Here is a 21,791-nt window from a genome sequence, read left to right on the forward strand (position 1 = left end):
TTATATTCAGGGTCTAGACTTTGACATGTCAATAATACACCCCCAACAATAGGTTGCGCCAAACACGCATAAAACGAGTGTACGTAACGATACGTAATGTAATGCGTGTTGTAATCAGGGTCGTCTTATATTCGGGCCAATACGGTAATTGTGGCCCGGGGAAGGGTGAGCGTATAAAACAAATCAAGCAATGTGGCATGGTTTTAAAAGTGAATGACTTGACGGTAGCGTATATGAAATAATGCTTATGTCATCATTTCCATGTGGCGATTGGTCAGATGATAAAGTCATTGCATTTTATTCAAGCTAGCGCCTAGCGTCTTCCAGGCATCTATCCTTCCTCTGCGGTCGGCTTCCCGCAGAGAGACAAAGAGCCACTGCTTGAGTCCTTTTCCCTCCATAAAAAAAATACATTTGCACAAAAACAAAGGCGGCAAGCTCCATTAATGTTACTATCCAACCCTCATCCTGACAAGCTGTCCTCAAGAGTTCCACGATAGTTAACTGTTATCTTAAACCTTTCCATACTTGTGAAAAAGCAAAAGCTACGGCATAAGATTGGGACTGCTAATGCTTCAATTCTGAAACGCAAGAAGCCAAACTCTGTCATAGCCTACTTAACATTAACATCAAGTGGAAAGTGTAGGAGCCAACCACAACCATTTTCACGGCCCACATTTGTTCCATCGCTCTGCTTAATGATTTCTTTGCCTAATGAACCGAAGTCTTCTCTCTTCTTTCCAGAAGTTGACCGTTCAGGATTGACTCATGAGTTCACTTTCAAAAAATCACTAGCATGCAGGCGTGGAGAATCTAAACAGTCTTTGTGGGATTGTTCCTTTGACTGTAATGATGAATGAAAGAGCTGTCAGCAACATACTTTCACACTGCAATCGTCCACCTAATGGCAGGAAAATTGTGGATGTTTGTTGCCCTATACCATCCATTTAGCCAACTCACTCGCATGGCTTTTCTATTACTCTACTCTCACTTCCCAGAATAGGGAGGCCCCTGTAGTTTCTCTCTCCAGTGGAGACACTTTTAAGAGCAGAGTCCCAAGGGTCTCATCAACTACACCTCAGTGCTTCGCCAGCGAATGGCTGGAAAATCTGCTGAATCCGTGACAGTGAATCTGGCTTCCAGCTGTGCTCAAAGAGAGAACTCCGACAGGTTAGCCCCTTCTCTCTTCTTTCCAGAAGTTGACCGTTCAGGATTGACTCATGAGTTCACTTTCAAAAAATCACTAGCATGCAGGCGTGGAGAATCTAAACAGTCTTTGTGGGATTGTTCCTTTGACTGTAATGATGAATGAAAGAGAGCTGTCAGCAACATACTTTCACACCGCAATCGTGCACCTAATGGCAGGAAAATTGTGGATGTTTGTTGCCCTATACCATCCATTTAGCCAATTCACTCGCATGGCTTTTCTATTACTCTACTCTCACTTCCCAGAATAGGGAGGCCCCTGTAGTTTCTCTCTCCAGTGGAGACACTTTTAAGAGCAGAGTCCCAAGGGTCTCATCAACTACACCTCAGTGCTTCGCCAGCGAATGGCTGGAAAATCTGCTGAATCCGTGACAGTGAATCTGGCTTCCAGCTGTGCTCAAAGAGAGAACTCCGACAGGTTAGCCCAGACCCTGACCAACACAAGAACCCTCTGTTGTGGAGGTTAATTCAATACGGCCCGAGAGTCTATCGGTGTCCAAAATTTCTTGGCACGGTCTGCTCTGGAAGAGTTTATTTTATTCGAGAAACACTGGACATAGAGACCCAATGAAACACACAGAGATTATTTCCCTCAAATTCAGAGCAATGTTAAAGATTAGGCCTGGTGGTCGCCCAGCAAAAACCTACTCCCTAGTTCCCTATGACGTGATATTGTAAACAAACTTGGGAATCTGCAATGGCCTCCACTAAAAAAAACAATAAAAAATGGCTTAATTACCTGACACAATTATCAGGCTGACATATGTAGCAGGTATTTAGTCATAGAATACACTGTGGCACTAAGATATCAAAACATTTTATGGTGCATTCTCCAAGCTTCATGTGCACCGATTTTCAATAATAGGCTACAAATGGCAAACTCCCCAACTTAATACTGAACTAGGGAGCAGACTGAGGAGCACCCAAAGACTGTCCGCTAACAGAAGCTTATCAGCTAGAATCATCTCTTATATAAACTCAATTCCTTTGGCGTAGTTCATGGGATGTTGGCATTGTAGACATGCAATCATGGTAACAAACGGTTTACTGTCAAACAAGTCCTTATCAGGATGGTTTGAAATAAATGACTTCAATTGTGGTTGAAATGAAAGAGCTGCGAGTGCTCTCAAGAGTCAAGGTATAAGGAATTAATAGGAATAAATGCATCAACAGAATTGACAAAAAACGACTTTCTAAAGAAGTTTCAAACTTGGCATATCTCCCATTGTCTGCTAAACTCACATTATTGTCGTAAAAGCCGGGCCTTTCAAACGAACAGATCGCAGTTCCATTTGATGCCGCTAGAAATCCTGCAGGTCATTGTAACCTGGTTCCACATTGGCACTTTTTCACAAGAGCCATTGGTCCGACCCTTGTGTTCCATTACAGCATTGTATTTATGATGTTCTGCAATTCTTGCCAAGATCCATTAATTCCCTGACTCTCGAGGAATCATAACAGTCATCCCTGTCCCCAGTTCAAATGGCCAGCCAGCGTGTCCATCACTGCACCAAGCAAGTACAACAAACAGAAGGCTCTCGACCACCTCCAGTGCCTGGACACCCGTCATAAACGTTTCTCCAACACCACTCTGGCCAGTCTGCTGACTGACCGAACAAAAGCGGTCCGCTCTTGCCATCCGTTCTGTCATCAGTGCGGCTTTAACAGACTGTGACTTCACGGCAAAAAGCGATGGAGGTATTTGTTCACCAACAATCGTACTTGGGCAGGACGCGCCATTCTCCAAGTGTTCGCTTTGACCCTTTAGGGTCATATCAAGACAAGTCTCGGTTTCCCTGGTGGATATATCACCTTATATGGTCACATATTCATAAACGGGCAATGAAGGAAACATCTTGACATAAAGTGTAATAATATAGTGGTTTCATCTGCTTTTGCTATGACGTTGACCCGCCATTCTTCTAAATGCAGTTTACAATAGCACGGTCCATTAAGAGAGGCTGATGATGACTGGGGTCTGTGTTGCAAGGTCCTTAAAAGAACTATGGAACGCTTTCTTTTTCGTATTTGGAAAAACTAATGAAGATCTCTGCAGTTACGACAGAATTCACAATCAATTCTCTGTAAAAAGAGTATTTGAAGGTCAAGATTCTAGACTCCCTAAAATGACAAAGAGACATGACCACAAATTTCAAGGAAATATAAATGATATACGAGTTTCTTTCTGGAACTGTGCCAATTTTCCTGAAGTCAAAAGTGCAAAGTATCCCACCCACTTTGTAAAGACATATGGGAAATTAGCACCTTGACAAAAAAAAAAAAAATTTTCCTTTTAGGGGATATAGTGAACAGTCGGGGGAAAAGTGTGACTAAATGCTTCCTCCTGTCAGTTTAGGTTGGTAAAACCCCTCTGACTACATACCATTAACAGTCACTTGGTAGTTTCTGTAGAAAGCACCTTGTGATATACAGTATATGAAAAAAAGGTGGCTTGTTTATTTTTCAAGAAAATACTGTCACTATGACTGATGCCGTTTCTCAAACAACGATGTGAGTGAACGGTCTTTCCTCTAGACAGTTGGTTATTCTTTTGTAACTGTATTTTGTGTAAATTGAGATTTAAAAAGATATTGGCTACAGTGAGTGGATGACCTTGGGAAAATGTTAAATCTCAATAAAAGGCCTTTACATTTTAACCACTTTTGTGTCTTCACTCATTTTATATATTGCAATTTGCATACATGAATTTATGTTATGCCGTTTAAAATAGTATAGCATGTCTTCTCAAAAGCATTTCGTGTCAGCTACCCACCTTATGCAACATAATTGACAATAATACCAAAAATACATATAAAGCATACAGCAGATCCACCACAATAAAAGCACCCAATCTCATGTTCACCATATATATTTTATTGTAATGACTGAAAACCATTGTGTAAAACATCCCTCAAGTGACCACGATAGGCCAAGTGGAGGAAACAACGTAAAAAAGGAAAAGGGGTGGGCATTTGAGTAGACATGTTAGCGGTGCACGCTGTGAACACGCACAATTCGTAACACCACCTGCAAAAAAAGAGTGGAGATGAGCACATGAGCTTCACCGAGTTGTAACGAGACCACTACAGATTTATGCAAAAGTTTTGGCACCCCATGGGGCTGCATAATATCTTTATAAGAAAAATTTGTAGTGATATACCATGAAGTTTCTAGAGAAAGCTGCATAATGTGATGTTTTCCAGACATCAGAAATTCTTAGAGTAGCAGTATTGAGTTGTATGAAATAAAAGTCGAAGGTGAAAAACAGGCTGTGCAAAAGTTTGGGCACCCTTTCAATTGTGTTGATTACCTGTAGTCACTTGTTGCTGATTAATTACAACACAATATTGATTTGATTGGCTCAGTGAACCTTACTGCAAACTCAAAGTGCAACCCATCATAGAAAATGATTTTTAAAGGTAGCTAATTGCTAGCTGTGCTTCTCCTTGATTCTATACTGTAAAGTAGCAACATGGGAACCTCAAAAGATCTCCCTAATGACTTAAGAACTAGGATAATTTGTTAATATGAATTAGGAGGATACGAAAACAATTCCACAAAAGGTTAAAGGTCTCTGCCTCCACAGTCAGAAATATGAGTAAGAAAATGGAAGGCCAAAGAAACGGTCATTGTTAAGGAAAGATGTGGTAGGTTGAGAAATAAAAAAAATCTGAAAGAAATCTGTCTGGTCACAGACAGACCACCTCCAAAGAGTACAGTCCAGCGCACCTTGCGTGAGGAACAGCACAATGGAAGCGTGATTTGGAAAAAGCCTTTTCTGCGTACTGCCAACAAGCAGAGCCGTTTGATGTATGCAAAGGCTCATCAGGACAAGCCAGAATTATTTTGGAATAAGACGGATTTATCTGGTAACAACCAGAAGCGTTCAATTCGGTGGAAGGTCCATCCTGCTATGGGGCTGTGTGACAGGCACAGGTACTGGAACCCTTGTCAGAGTTGAGGTTTGCATGCATTCCACCCAGTTTCAGCAAATTCTTAAGAACAATGTTCAAGAATCAGTCAAGAGGTTGATGTTACACCAGGGTTGTTTGTCTTAGCAGGACAATGACCCAAGGCACTGCTCCAAATCTACCAAGGAATTCATGCACAGACATACATGCAACGTTCTAGAATGGCCATCCCAGTCACCAGACTTGAACATCACTGATAATCTATGCATTGTTTTGAAGCAGGCTGTTCATGCTCAACAGCCATCAAACTGGAAACATTTTGCAATGAAGAAGAGTCAAAATACCTGCAGTCAGGATTCAGGGACTTATCAGTGGCTATAAGAAGCATCTACAGGCTGTTATTTCAGCAAAAAGTGTCTCTACTAAATATTGATGTGATTATTCCATTGGGGCGCCCAAACTTCTGCACTTGTCTGTTTTTGTTATGATTCACATTGCATCGTTTCTGTTGATTCAATAAATGTTATTTCAAAATTGAAATGTTGCTGTACCCATAAGGTATAAATGCTATCCAAATGAAGTTGCTGCTTCGAAAGACTAGCAGATTATAAATTGAAACAATAACTATCAGGGGTGCGCAAACTTTTGCATAAAATTGTATTGGAATTTCATGAAATTTTATCTTTCTTAGTTTAGCATCTTCACATTAACAAAGAGTCTAAACTAAAATAAATGGGAACAACAACTTAAATTCAATATACAAAACAAAAGTACAAAAAAATGTGTCCATGTAGAGGAAGTACCTGTAAGTACTCTCACTCGTCTATGTATTCGAAGGGTTCTGGGGCCTCGGGCTCCTGTTCTTCCTCCTCGATCTTAGGGCCATGAGCAGACACGGGCTCCACAAGCTCCTCCTCTTCCTCACTGGTGTCTTTCAAGATGATGATGCCACCCGTGTGTAACTGGGAGCGACAATGTGGACGAAGGGGGTTACTATATGGTGCGACAGTCCAACTATATACTTAAAGTAGTTGTCTAGATGTCTTATTTAATGCAAAATCCAGAATCACGTTCCTGCTAAAGCAGACATTTTCACATTCGAAGTCTCCTACAATGCAAAAACAAGTGGCTGGAGTCATGCCAGCTGACCTCTGAGCACTAAACTGCAGCTCTCAATGCTGTTTATTTAGAGCCGTTAGGCAAATGTCTTCTCTCTGAAGAGTATCTCTCATTCGCAGCATGAGTGGTTTTACAGATGAAAACCGTCACAACAGGCCTAAATTAAAGGAGTCAGACTCACAGGTTTGAAGGGCTGGTATCTGCAGCTGTCAGGCATGGCGAGGACCTTGAGCTGGGCGGGCATGGCACGTGCTGGGTTCTTCAACATCTGGAAGTTTGGCTCTGGTTCTTTTTTCTTTTCTTTTTCTTTCTCCTTCTCCTTCTCCTTCTCTTTCTCTTTCTCTTTCTCTTTCTCTTTCTCTTTCTCCTTCTCCTTCTCCTTCTCTTTCTCTTTCTCTTTCTCCTTCTCCTTCTTCTCCTCGTCTTTCTTCTCTTTCTCTGCTTCTGCCTGTGTTTCCTGCATCAGATAAAGACCAAATCACTGGGGTTCTGCGGTACATGACATGCTAAAGGTTTCTGGAAGTGCTGTGGGACATGCATACCACTTCCATCTTTTCCTCTTCCTTATCTTTCTTCTCCTTCTCCTTCTTCTTGGCTTTAGCCGTGATGGACAGAACGGCGGTGGAAACCTGACAGAAGAACAGCGGGTCAAGTTATGCCATGAAATCTGGGACTAGAACATTGGAACATTGGTTTTTGGTATCAAGTTGAGATTTGACATGCCAGGTGAGAGTTCATGATACAAGGGTTAAAACAGACCTTCTCTTTTTCCTTCTCCTTTGGCACCTCCAAGGGTGGAGGGTAAGCAAAGGTGGAGGGCTTGCAGTTGGATCGATACTGCACCTTTGGCATCTGTTAACAGGAAAGAACTTATTCATTCAAAATTGAAAAGTGTAGATTTAAAGACTTCAATTGCCTTATTTTAAGCTGTTCCCTCAGAAATAGGTTAATATCAAACAAGTCTCCCATGTGGTTTGTTTGAGAAGTGTTATTTGTATGACACCAGAAGTTGTTGCCCCAGTACAGCCTTCCAAATAAGTCACAAAGGAGGTTCAATGACAGTTAGGATGCTGCCCATAGAGGCAACAGCCACTAAGTTCACTAGGGTTTGAACAAAGTTGTTTTTTGTTTTTTTGAGTGAGTAAAACAAAAATGTGTTACTCTAGCATGCAGTATGTGTGCTTCAAGCAATGAAGAGGACCATTTTGGTAGCATCAGCTTTCCCTAGTTTTAACAATGTGAACATTTGCGTTAACCCTGGGGTGTCCAAACCTGCTCCTGGAGGGCCAACATCTTACAGAGAAGTTTCTAGGCATCCTGAAGACTCTTGATAGCTGGTTCAAGTGTGCTTAATTGGGGTTGGAGCTAAACTACAGGACAGTGGCCTTCCAGGAACACGATTGGACACTCCTGAACAAACCACTTTACCAGTGCTCCAACTGCTGCTAGTTCTTCTTGCATGGATTAATGGTTTGGCTCCATGCTGGATACATTGGGATTATAACGTTTGACACTTATAGTCGGCATGAAACGAAAGTAGCGATTGTCTTTTTTTCTCTACTGTGATGTCTATCCGAGTGAAACGGCATCTGAAATGAGAGGGCGGGTCTTGATTTCGTACTTCGGGAATTGATTGGATCGTTGGAAGTTGGGGCGTTGCTAACAAAATGGAGGCAGATCTGAATGCCAGTTTGCAGTTAGTTGTGGGGGGATTTCTCTCCACTGGATTCACCGCCGACACCCTAGCATGAAGAAATTTTTTTATTTATTGAGGAAGACGAGGATGAGGACGATCAACGGCACAAAACATACCTAACAGCGCGCGCGCAGAGAGAGACTGCCTGAATGACTGAGCGCGTCCTCCATCAGGTTAAGTCATATTCATGAAAAAAATTAGTTTGCGATGTCGTAAGAGTAATGTTGTCGTAATATCCTAATATCTTTTCAATGTTTAGAGGTAACGTACTCCCTCATGACTGGTGTCAGTGCTATAAAGTGAAGCATCAGCTTCAGAAAAAATAAGAATTTTCAATTTTGATTTCATGGTGACTTTAATGCAGGAGATAAAAATATCCTACAACTGTTTCTCTTATATACGAGGGAAGTCACCCATGTTGAGGTTGCACTGTGTTGCTTTATAGGCTGAAAGACGTTTCTGCTTACCTTCAGATCCTTGTTGAGGCCGATGATAGCTGTGGGTGTGAAGGCCAGAGACAGGAAGTGAGAGAGCGGGAACCAGAACCAAAACTGGGTGAAGACCAAGAGACCCACCACAGATGGCATGTGGGTGTGGCCTGTGCGTGACTGCAGAGAGATCGTCACATTGCGACCACCTGAGAAGAATCAGAAAGATGGTGTTTGCAAGCTCCTCTGGAACTCCAACCACTCTCAACTCACAAATCACTTTTTTTAAGATTTAATTTTGGCATTGTGTCTTTATTACGATAGGACAGTGTAGAGTAGACAGGAAGTGAAGTGGGAGAGAGAGGGGGGCCGTGGGATCGGGAAAGGTCCTCAAGTCGGTGTTCTGATGATTTGTGCTACCCGCTCAGATTGTGCTACCTCCCATTAAATAGATAGGTAGCATAAATCGATAGCGAAAAATGCTACCCATCAGATTGTGCTACCAGCATCTTAATCATGTGGTTTGAGGCTTTTTTTATATCAATAACTACCCCTACCCTAAACCTACACACCCATACCTACCCTTACCCTAAACTTACACATCCATACCTACCCTAAACTTACCCTTAAAACAATGCTAATATATTTTTGGTAGCACAATCTGATAGATAGCATGTTTCGTTGGTACACCGGGATTTGAATATGGGACGCCCGGTGTAAGGCCATCGGCGCAGACTTACAAATCACTTTTAAACCAATCGGCTTCCTGTTGGTCAATGCAGCAAATTAACAAAATCTGCATTGAAATCTTTCGCCCTTACACAAAACTCCAAATTGTGCAGATACCTACTTAAATGATTGGACTTCGCCTGCAATATTTCGCCTCCCAGTGGTAAATGAGACCGCACCTTAAGTGGTTGTTTTTTGCCAGAATAAATTATGTTGTGGACCAGACTTTATGCTTATATTTAAAGGTTTGTCTTGGATTCTGGCTTTGATTTGTTAATATTAAAGGTACATTTTTCAGCATTGCAAAGGCCACACAAATTTGATGCTGAAAGGAGGATGGTGTAGGTGTGCACTGGTAATATCTTGATGAACAAATGCAGCATTCAAATGTCCTTTCCTGTCGAGGTGCATGGCCCATGGAGCTGATACAGGATTGGGATATTAATAGGAGATGTTGTGAAGGTCAAGGCCAAAGACTCCACCACCCTCAAACTGCCTGATGAGCAGACAATAACAGGAGTGAGGGATGAGTGCCTGGCCGGAAAGAGGTGTGGATATGTCCATAACAATGCACTTTTAAAGAAGATGAATGGAGAGAGGTTTGGTATCATCAGTTTAGAGCAGGGGTTTTCAACCTTTTAGGACATGCGCCCCCCACCCCAAGTTTGTCTAATTTGAGAAGGCTATCTGTTTGTGCACTTCAGGTGTGTGAGCGGTGCGCATAGAAACGCTCTATCACAGGGCGTGAGTACCGCACTGAGATGTCTTGGGCTTAAATGGTTTAACATTACTTTAATGTTTAAACTGACAAGACTTAAAACACGTGAGAATGAAAAACTTTCTCGAGGAAGCAGCACTGATCGTTAAGATATTTTTGGGGGGCTAAGGTGACAGATAGGGGGGCTGAAACCCACCTAAAAAGGGTTTAGAACCGCCCCTGGTATAGCGTGCGTAATTATACTGAAACATAAATATATAACCAGTTTACCTGATTCAATGTGATGGCTGAGCCTGTTTCTGAGATAACAACATGCCAATCCGTGGTTGGATTTCCGACACGGCTAATCGTAAATCATCTTACACTGTCAATAAGCGTGACCAGGGTTGCCAGGTTTTCACAACAAAACCCGCCTAATTGCTACTCAAAACTAGCCCAAAACTACAAAACGCGGCAAGTGTTAAAGTAGCCCAATTCCGCGGGAAAACCGCGGACTTGGCAACACTGACTCGAGCCAACTCTGCTCTAACTGTCGACTAGCAGTGGGAGTCAGATTGCCCCCTAGTGGATGGCTAAAGATTTGTTAACTCATATTCATAATTTTTCAAGGGAACGTCTCTGAATTAGCTGATGCTCGCGCCCCCCTTGACAGGTGCTGGCGTTCTGTCACAGCCCGTTAAATGATCAGACTGCCAGTTTCCTGTTGGCATCTACTGCAACTGCATAGGGAAATTATGGCCTGTATTGTTTGTTTTGACTGCAGTGACTTAAATCATGCTGTGTCATATGTGACAACCAATAAGCCAAGAGTTCAAACTCTCTACCAAACCAGGCCATGAAAAAAAAAAGATTTCAAAATGTTATTCATGCGTAATTTCAAGAGCTTTCAGCGGTCCCTGGGTATCACTAGAACATTTTCTTATAAAACCTAGTGAGGTGCGTACATAGGCAGCATTTTAAGGCAGCATAGGCATGTCCTTGACACAAAGGCTCTTCCATAAACTAAGCAGCATACTTGTTAAACGATACCTATGTTAGGATACATTTTAAAGCAACAATCCCACAATACACTGGGACACACTGAAATCCTTCCGATGTGGTGGAACAAGCAGGGAGAAAAATAAACATGAATCACTCATACAATACCAAAAACTACCAATAAAAAAGTAAATTACTCAATATTTGAAAGTACCATCAAAGTACTTTCGTTAGCTTAGCCATATGCTAACATAAATCTCAAATATTTGTTTGTGCTATGTTATGCTTACTGGACTGTTACGATGTTAGCTTACTAAAGTGCAGATATCAAAATCCAAAATTTGAGTAATGTGTATTTTTATGCCTATAGAATTATCATGTCTTTTTTTTTTTTTTTGCTTACTGGATAATTGTAATGTCGTACATTAATAACATGCTAATGTCAAACTTGAACATTTGAGTACGCTGTGTATTTTCATGCTTACTGAAATACTGCAGTATTAGCTTAGCAACATGCTAATGTCAAAGTATACTTAAATCAAATGAGAGTTGATTCTCCTGTGTGCTTTCCGTGATGTGCACTATTTGTGTAGCACATGGAGTTGCTGCCTATGTAGTGTATATTGTTTAAGCTGACATTGTATGCTGTAGACTGGAAGGCAGCTTAGGTTTTGGAGCCACGGTGTAAGAAAGTTTTTATAAAGCAGCTATTTAATAAGTTGCAGCAAAGTTCAGTCAGCATGTGGTGGTATGCCTTGTGTATTTAAATTAAGTGTTCAGGCATGGACCCCTCACTGAAACCTTGAAATCCCCCATATTAAGAACTGTCGCCCAACTGTACAATACAAATAATTAGGATGCAACACAGTCCCAGCATGTCCTAAATTCAATTACTGTGGGCAAAAACAACACTCCATGTGAAATACTCTCCTGACTCTGTGATAACTTGTACTGGGTTCGTACACAAGCTGATATTTGGGAAGCTGTGGGCAAGAGTATCTTGAAGGTCGATGCATTCTTTCAATATTAATAGGCAAGCACCCCTGGGACTGAGTGAATGATATTTGCTTGTAGTGGCATGAAGACGTGGTGCTATCTTGTTTGGCATGCCACATTCTTGTCACGATCCTATCAGCAATTTATCACAAAGCCTTAAACGGACTTACCTGCCCTGACATGCATACAAAAGGTTTGTTTTCACCCTCACATTTAGCACAGAACACCCAGCCATTCAGTTATTTGAGATAAGACTCTATAAAGCACATTAACCCAGAAAGATTGGCAATATCTATATATTCCCAAATATTTTAGAGCTGACTTAAGAGACCTCAAACTGTTAACTTGAACCCAAAACCAAAAGGAATAAAAGAAACAAGAGATTATATTAAATACTGAATTATTTTAAAATAAATGAACCTATTTAAAGTTCTTTCTTTTTTTGTATTGTGACTTTTTATTTAGCATTTTGTATTTATTTAATATTTTACAATTGTGGCAATTATCATGATCAATCGCATTCAAAATAAACGTTTTTGTTTATATAACATATGTGTGTGTGTACTGAGTATATTTATTATGTTTATATAAAGACACACATGCATGTATATATTTTGAAAATATTTACATGTATATATTTATATTCATATATATATATATATATATTCATATATATATATATATATATTGGATCTTATCTATTCACGAACAGCTTGTAACACTCCAAAGAGAAAGGAAAACTTGAAATCGCATCATATGACCCCTTTAAAGAAACATTTAGATTTTGGTTCAGCGGTAAACACACAGTTAAATGAAGTCTGTTCTAAGGCATTTATGAGAATCATACTCTGCTTTCTCTCCCCAAATTTTAAGGCCAGGCTCATAAAACATGCTGCTAGCATGAATTAAAGTCTGCCCAGAAGGGATATTTAACAAACGATTGCCATTATTACAACCATAAAACAGGGATTTCAAATCAATTTTACTTTCATGTGGCCATAAAATTCGCAGCCCAGTAATAATCATGTGGTAAAACCGAAGGGAAGTCACCCCAAGAAACAACCAAATGTACCATGACTACACAACCACATTGTAGAAATGATTCGACAACGTCTGATATTATAAGAGGTGAGTATTTATGACTTTAGGTGCGTGCTAGAATCTATAATAAACAGTAAAATGACAGACTATTGTTCATTTTCAGTCTGTGTAGTCTCTCAAGCCCACAAAAACTTCCTTTAGCTAATGTACATCCATTAATCTGGAACTTCATTGGTGTCACATGCGATCCACATGAATGTATATTAAACATTTCCTATTATTTTGTAGCTTTGTGCCACATATTGCAGTCAGGCAAGGACTGAAAACACTTACAAATCCCAAGAGCCAAATAATTAACCCGAACCACACATTCCCTTTACCTTTGGACAGGTGACCTCCGTCTGCTGGATCATGATCAAAGCCGAGGCGATCAGCGCGCCCTGTCTGACGTAATTCACCGGGTCATTGGTCATGGGCTCCAGGAGATTGATTGCTTCCTGTTGAAGGAAATCATCAACGGAAGCATATGAATTATGATTATGGAAAAACAGAAGCATATCCTGACGCAGCATGCTGAATGGTTTAGCCTAAACCACAAATTCATCAGATTCCCAAGTATCTAATCATCTTTGACTTTGAGGCACAGTAATATGGCAGACCCGAAAATACAGAAGGGAAGTAGCCATGTTAATTTGTCTACTTATGATTCACCAGCCACAGAGAAAGAAAGACTGCATGATAGGGGTGTAACGGTACACAAACATGACGGTTTTGATGTCACGGTTCGGTATGATTTTCGGTACAGCAGGGGGAAAAACTAAACATAAAATTGCTTTTTTTTATTAAACAGTGGTTTACGGAACAAATTGATCTTTCATTAAATAAATTCAATTATAATTAAAATTTTCCTAGGGATAAAAATGTACCTCAGCTTATGCTCTAAACTTTAGGGAGCCCTTTTACATTACTAGCTTACAATTAACAACATATATATCTATATATATACACACATTAAATAAGACATCACTAACAGGTAAAGTAAAATATAATGAGTATATACAGTAGTCCAATATTTTGCGAAATGCTCTTCTCTAGACTCCATTTCTTTAGTGAACTCAACAGTGGTTTACGGAACAAATTTATCTTTCATTAAATAAATTCAATTATAATAAAAATTTTCCTAGGGATAAAAATGTACCTCAGCTTATGCTCTAAACTTTAGGGAGCCCTTTTACAATACTAGCTTACAATTAACAACATGATGGCTTGCCGGAGGTAAATGAAATGCTACGTGACATTTTATTTAGAAGCTGTTTTATTGACATCTTGTGGTTGAAATACTGATTGAGCGATTACGTGAGGCATGAGATGTTCATTTATGTTTATTTTACGGTAAAACTAGTGGTAAATAGTAAGGGATGATTGCGCTCACTCGCGCTCTGTGCTGCCGTTTGATCTGAGGTGTTTATACAGCGATCTGTCGCGCCACAAAGAGTGCCAAAACGGCATTTATTGTCTGAATTTCCTGAAAAAAAAAATGGACGTAATTTAAAAGACGAGACTTTGTTTCTTATCAAAAGTAACAATATAGTAAAATATAATGAGTATATACAGTAGTCCAATATTTTGCGAAATGCTCTTCTCTAGACTCCATTTCTTTAGTGAACTCACAAGCTGTGGACACTGATGGCTTGCCGGAGGTAAATGAAATGCTACGTGACATTTTATTTAGAAGCTGTTTTATTGACATCTTGTGGTTGAAATACTGATTGAGTGATTACGTGAGGCATGAGATGTTCATTTATGTTTATTTCACGGTAAAACTAGTGGTAAATAGTAAGGGATGATTGTGCTCACTCGCGCTCTGTGCTGCCATTTGATCTGAGGTGTTTATACAGCGATCTGTCGCGCCACAAAGAGTGCCAAAACGGCATTTATTGTCTGAATTTCCTGAAAAAAAAAATGGACGTAATTTAAAAGACGAGACTTTGTTTCTTATCAAAAGTAACAATATATTAAACTGCAAGTTCCCAATGAAGTTCCACTCGTGCAGTGGTTAAAACAATGCTGTATTTGTTAGGGTTGGGACAATAAATCGATGCATCGCGATTCGTGGATCGATTTTCAGATTTTCAGAATGCATTGTGATTCTCTCTCGAATCGATTCTGAGCTTAGTTTTTAACAGCAGATGGCGCTCTAGGCTAGTTTTTAACCGCACACTCAAATGCTCACAAAGAACAGCGCTTGTGCATTTGGCTGCGTAATGTAAGTGGTTAAATGTACTTGCACATCGGCTTTTATGCTTTTATGATGCGAGATTAATGTAAACAGCCCACACTGTGAACATCCTTGTAATTCGCTTCAACCTTTTCAAACTTTATAATTGATTATTTTAGGTTCAAATGGTGCATGTGTAAGGAACTGGAAGCAAGCAGAATACGGCTATTTCTAAAGCGCGCAGTGCCATCTGCTGTTAAAAACTAAGCTCAGAATCGATTCAAGAGAGAATTGCAATGCCTTCGGAAAATCTCAGAATCGATGCGGAATCATTTCTTGATTCGCGATGCATCGATTTCTTGTCCCAGCCCTAGTATTTGTTCAGTAAACATGAGTACCGAACTAAGAGACCAGCCCCGAAAATGTTCTGTACGAATATGTGCACCGTTACACCCCTAGTGCATGAACTTTCCATCCCTTAGTTTGGTTTAAGATGGGTATTTAGTGTTACATTTGATCTTTAAGTTAAAAGCCAAACCATTCTGAATTACAACTACACTGAAGACAGAGCCCAAAACAGCAAATTTGGCTCACAGATCATTGAGAGCTAAGGTAACATTACACAACATACAGTACCCCATCATTATGCATATTTCCGCGATTGAGTCAGCAGTTGTTTGGAACGATTAATTCAAAATAAAGCCAGAGTTTGTTTGACAGATGGAGCCAAAAAAGGATTGTGTCGGGACAGCAAAAGCAGAAATTATATTGCAATAAAACGACCAGGTGTATAAATTACGGACCCAAAGCTGAATTTGTGACCCATTTAAACGGCCTGACAGAATTGAAAGTGTGGGAGATCTTGGCTCGCCACAAAACCGCCCATGACTGTATTTGGGCACCTGAGAGGGATTTGGATTAGAGCTATTATAAGTTAAATAGTCAAGACCAATCTTCATATTCCATTTTTCCAGCTCACCCAACGAGGGAGTTGAGTGGATAATGGCTAGAACATAGTCCAAGGCATCAGTTTTAATCTCATCTCCACTCGAGAGGTAAATGTGCCATCTGTGACTCTTCCACTGGTAATGCAATTAGTCGCAGAACCGACCTGAGCATGCAGAAGAGCCAATAACATCACTCAGGATTGTTGTAAGACAGTTCAAACATCTCTCTTGGGTCCTGGCAGATCCTGCTCAGCTGTCTTACACACTCGTTTAATAATCTTTCAGCCGTCTAAACTTTAACAGTCATATCAGGGCTCCAGACTGTGACTAAAATGGCCACAAATGCAACAACAATGACTGAACAAAAATGGATGTTGTTGATAAATTAGAAGTTACAGTATACTCATATAAAGCGATACATACTATATAACAAATCTCGTAACAAAACGTTACTATATTAAATCACAGAACTCTTTACATGAAGTTATATATGCCCAACTTTATCTGCATACATATATATATATTGATATATTGTACGTACAATATATACATATCGTATCGATATATCATCACAAGCTATAACATTTCCAGCTCTAATCTACTAAATGCGACTATAAGGCATGAAGATGATATTACAATATTCTATACATTAACATTAGGAGTTTATGTAAAGTTGCTTTAAAAGAATGTTGTGAAAAACGTTATACAAATAAATAATAAATCTGACATCGTAATAACTCTTGACATAGTTATATTGCATGCCCGATTTGTGCACAAATGACTCGTATAAAAATTAAACCGCATTTACAAATCTAGCTTAATGTTAATTTCTAACATTTTAGGTTGCATAAATTAACATTACAATTATTAGTTATTAACAAAAATGTATTAAACTAATATTGGTAACACTTTACAATAAGGTTCCTTTTGTTGATATTAGTTAACCACATTAGTTAACGTAAACTAACAATGAAAAATACTTCTAATGCACTTAATAATCTTAGATAATGTTGATTCCAACATTTAATAAAACATTATTAAAATCAAAAGTTGTATCTATCAATACTATTAAATGGACCTGAGCTAACAGGGACTAACAATGAACATCTGCAAAGATTAATACACTATAACAACTGTATTTGTCATAGTTAGTTAATACTAGTTAATGCGTTAAATATAGAACCTTATTTTAAAGTGTTACCGAAATATCTATACACAGCAGGTATGTAATTGAACTGAATATTAACCTAGATGAAGCTGTTTAAAAGTTAACGTCATCTACTGTTCATTCCATTGTTTACATTTATTTTCATATCTGAATTAATATTTACCTTGTAAAATAAGTGTTAGTACTGAAATTTTTCTGTATTAACATTAACATACTGAAATGATTAAATGTATTAACAAGCTAATTCAATGACACCGACTAGGAGTACTGAGTACAGATACAGTATTCATCACAACTCACCTTGTTCCCAGTGCCAGCACAACAGATGCCCAGAGCCATTGCAGCGCCGCAGCGGACGTGAGGATTGTAGCTCTCAGACAGCAGAGAAACCACACTGGGACATTGTTCTGGAGTCCTGTAGACACAAACACAAAACACTTGAAGCAAAGACCATCCATTTCTCCAAACGGTTTATTTTCTCTGACAGTAATACTTCGGATCGACTGAAGGAATGCGAGGCTTTAGTTCTTTGTACAAAGTTTATGCAAAGGAACTATTAAACTGGTGTGCAGCCAAGTTGACATTTGTAACAAAAGAATCTAACTCGATAAAACAGTACAGCATGGTTATTTCGGTTTCCATTCATTAAGCATATCTGAAGTATGCACATTTATTATGAACAAGACCATAAAATTATGGCAATGGGAATGTTAGGCCATAAATGTGACAAGACTTTCTGGCCTAATATTTTGTACTTTGGTACAAAGACATAATGTTTTATTATTCAAAATGTGGTTCTTTGGCTTTTAATACAGTTGAATGATATGCATAGAAAGCTTCTCTATGAACATAAATATCCATTTCTATGCAAACTCGATCAGTGTTGAGGAACATACTCAGTTTACCAAGTTACAAGCCAATTAACAAGATTACATTTGTTAAACTACAGTAAAGCTAGCTACATTAAAAAAAAAATTCCAAATAGCTATAGTACAAGGTATAATCGTAAATATAACCACACATGTAAATACTGCAAACAGTGTGAAACTTATTTTAAACTTATTGTTACATAGATGATTTATGATGTGAATGCATATTCAAATTATATGTTACACACAATTTTGTAAAAAAAAATAAATAAATAAATAAATTACCCAAATGCCATATTTTTCCCTCCATTTTTTTTTCTTCCAGAACTGAAGTTACAGGTTGGCACAAAAAAAAGAGAAACATGTCCTTGAAACCTTTACTGCAAGACTATGTAAATCTTCTGTTTAAGTCTGCGGTAATGGTACTCTTAAATAGCCTGAAGGTCTAAATGGCCAAGCAGGAATAAAGTAATCAAATAACAGCCTCATTTTCCTCATTAAATCCTCGGCTATGCCAACACTCTCAGATGTCACATAACACGAAGTCACTGAAAGGGAGCAAACTTATTACATTAAAGAGAATTAGCTCTTCTCATTGACTTGACTCTAAAAGAATGTGCAATTTACATTAAAAAAAACACAATCAATCAATCTAGGGATGCACTGATATAGAAATTCTGGCAAAAAACCTTATAAATGTTTTTTTTGTGGTTGATAACGTAAACAATGTCCATTATTATGAATCTTAAGTGCTATATACTAGTATTAAGTTTCATAAGCGGTTTCCATTACCCCTCAAATTGCGCAAATTGAAATTGCGAACTGAAAATACGCCCAATGGAAACATGAATTTTGCAAAAACTCCCATATAAATCGCAATACTTTTTAACGCTCGCATGAGGTGTTTTTTTGTCGCATTTACCGGTCACCTGGCTTACGCTTCGATTAAAAACAACGGCTAGTGCTGTGGCTGTGGTATACGTAAACCTAGCAACATCCGTCGCCATGACTTCTGGCGAGAGGAAAAAAATATGACGTTTTAGTTTAGCATAACATCCGCTAATAAAAACACGTAATTTTGAATTTTTTTTATCGACATTTATTAAATAACGCAAAAGTTTTGTGCAAATTAGAAATGGAAACACGGATATTGTTAAGCTCCAATCTAGATACCTAAATGCTTCAAACTAAATCAAGTATCAAATATTATCAAACTATACATAAGAAAAGACGTATATATCTATATTTTCTATGTAAACATGGCAATGAAATCGAATCAATATCTAATCTTTAAATCCGACTAATCTAGATCATTCGATTGCAATATGCTCAGAGATTAATTGCGCAAAACCAGATTTGTATAGTTTGTATAATACCAGGTTGATTTAAAATAAACTGAATTAAATTTAAAGTTCAGTTTTGGTCCAGAGCAACAAAAAAACACAATCTTGTCAGTAATAACAGACAACATGTCCAGTTGAGATAACTGCTTGAACCCTTCCCACAGGCCAAACCCTTTCCGTGGGAAGCTAATCCACAACTTAGTACTCGCATACAAATGCCAACTAGCAATAAAAAAGGATTTGACTTCATCTTTCATCAGGCTGGAATTAATGTGTTGCGCTGGATATCAAGGGCCGAACTTGGCAAGCTGGGAAATACAGTTTCAACGTTGAAGTTGGGAACCTTCTGTACAAATACAAATCTTGGCCAGGGTCTTTATGCTCATCCACGGCCATTTATTCAATCTAATCCTGACTGGTCATTTGGGTTTTAGAGGCTCATCTGAGATTCAGACTGGAGCTTCATTTGTTTTCACACAGAAATCTAGATTTGCATTCAATAGGTTCTGGTATTCATTCATAACCACTTGCCAATTTGATAAAAAATAAAACTAGGCATTTACAAAAAAAATAAGAAAAGTACAATGTTTGCGCTCCACACTATATACACATGCCTATGCATAGTACATTTATTAATTCAAAAAACAGAAATCCATGATTTAAACACTAACGGAAAAGTACTAAACGTACTAATAAAAAAAATAAAAAAACTTTATATGTACAACTTGCACTCATTCAATGTCAAAGATCGCTGTCCCCACAAAGCTTATATATATATATATATATAAAAAGCTTATATATATATATAAATTCCTTCATAAGAACTGCTTTGTCTTACTTTGCAAGCGCAATCAACCTTAACAGCCTCTTAAATCTTTAGCTAAAAGCTCCGTCCTAAATTTGGTTTTGTCTGATTTAAGTTTTTTCTTGTTAACTTTCATAAACAAAAGACGAAGCCTGACACACTCCAGGAGTCGGAGGCATTCATGGTTCAAGAGTTTCCCTTTGCCAGACGCTATTCAACGCACCAGTAAAATGAACAAACAAAAGAGTCCCCGACAACAGCACCAGTCCACTTACAAAAAAAAAAAAAACAGCATTTCTTTAGTAGTTTATTATTAAAACACAGACTTCAGGTTTTATTAGCTGAAAAAAAAAGTTTTGGCCTCAAATTTCTATACATACTCACAATACAAAAGTCAAAGAGTTTCAACTGAAACATTTCTCATTAGACGTCTACAAAACTTTGGGCATAAAAGCAATTGCATGAATTTCAAAAGAATACATTTAGGTCAGATTATTATAATTTGAATTAACTAAAAAAAAAAGTTGAAATTACCTGTACAGCTAATTTGATCATACTTAAATGCTTAACTTCAGTCTCTGCCTTAAATTTTTAATGTTAAGTATGTGAAATTATATTTAAAGTGTAGGAACAGGGTTATCATTAAGTAACTAAAACCATTAAAAATGTTGGCTTGAAATAAAGTAAATAAAAGAAAATATTTTTAAAATAATAAATTATTATTACTAGTTGCCAAGACACAATTTTATAGTTTTTTTTCTGTTAGATTAACAAACTACTAAAACTAAAAAGGAAAAATAAAATGACAGAAACACAACAAAATTACTAAAGAGCTCAAATTAAAACGAAAAGTTTTTTTTTTTTTCAAAATATTAATAAAAACAATAATAGTACATCAAATGATACTATTATAACAACTCCTTTAATAGTTTAAAAGAACATCCAGAATAAGCCTCTGGAATCTAAACAGAGCTGTTTTTAAGCCTTTTTATGGTCACTAACATAATTCTATGTACTTCAAAATTATGACTTGACTCGATCCATAATGTGGAAAATAGCTGTATTCAAACGTTTGATTGGTAGTGTGTACAACATATAAACACACACACACACACACTTTTGTTGGTGTTTTCAGTAACCAGCTTTAACCTCTAGCTACACCCTGTCAAGGTGGGAAACAGATGTGTCTATACAGCCTGAGCACATGGAGGTAATGGGGAGGAGGAGCTGGATGAAGATTGCTCAAGGATTGGCCTCGCAAAAGTCATTTAATGCGAAAGTGAGAGTCAAGTCCTCAATCGATACTTCTTAAAATACGACAGATCCACCACAGAACCGACCCGCTCAGTATTCAGAGGCTGTTAAAGCACAATCCGGCTCCATCTGGATAAACAGACAGCTGAGGAAAATTAGCAGGGTGCTTCAAGCTTCAAGTCTGGATAGAAACCCAATAGCTCAATAGAAACTCAATAACTTAAAAAGCATCAAAAACACCACGTTTCTTCATTTCTGACAAGAAGTAGGTGGCAGGGATGTGGTAAACCATTTTTTTTTTTTATTGACTAGTTGACTGAATGAAAGAAAACGGATAAATCAAGTTATGGAAAAACTTTGCTTTG

The 21,791-nt window shown here is 38.3% G+C and overlaps 1 protein-coding gene across 1 annotated transcript in view; it reads right to left on the bottom strand.

Moving 5' to 3' along the window:
- Positions 1–4,059: 4,059 nt before the first annotated feature.
- LOC107732653 (26S proteasome non-ATPase regulatory subunit 1-like) overlaps positions 4,060–21,791 on the bottom strand; it is a 53,623-nt gene continuing 35,891 nt past the window's right edge. Inside the window, exons 15-24 of the mRNA XM_016544055.1 lie at positions 17,456–17,570; positions 13,203–13,319; positions 11,738–11,768; positions 8,400–8,569; positions 6,996–7,088; positions 6,779–6,865; positions 6,657–6,693; positions 6,418–6,557; positions 5,921–6,079; positions 4,060–4,233 (exon numbers count right to left, since the gene is read on the bottom strand). Of these exons, the coding sequence (XP_016399541.1) occupies positions 5,933–6,079; positions 6,418–6,557; positions 6,657–6,693; positions 6,779–6,865; positions 6,996–7,088; positions 8,400–8,569; positions 11,738–11,768; positions 13,203–13,319; positions 17,456–17,570 (937 nt within the window). The 3' untranslated portion in view covers positions 4,060–4,233; positions 5,921–5,932. The remainder of the gene's footprint in view (positions 4,234–5,920; positions 6,080–6,417; positions 6,558–6,656; positions 6,694–6,778; positions 6,866–6,995; positions 7,089–8,399; positions 8,570–11,737; positions 11,769–13,202; positions 13,320–17,455; positions 17,571–21,791) is intronic.

This window comes from Sinocyclocheilus rhinocerous, unplaced genomic scaffold (genome assembly GCF_001515625.1).
Source record: "Sinocyclocheilus rhinocerous isolate Xijiao unplaced genomic scaffold, SAMN03320098_v1.1 scaffold579, whole genome shotgun sequence".
Classification (NCBI taxonomy): Eukaryota; Metazoa; Chordata; class Actinopteri; order Cypriniformes; family Cyprinidae; genus Sinocyclocheilus; species Sinocyclocheilus rhinocerous.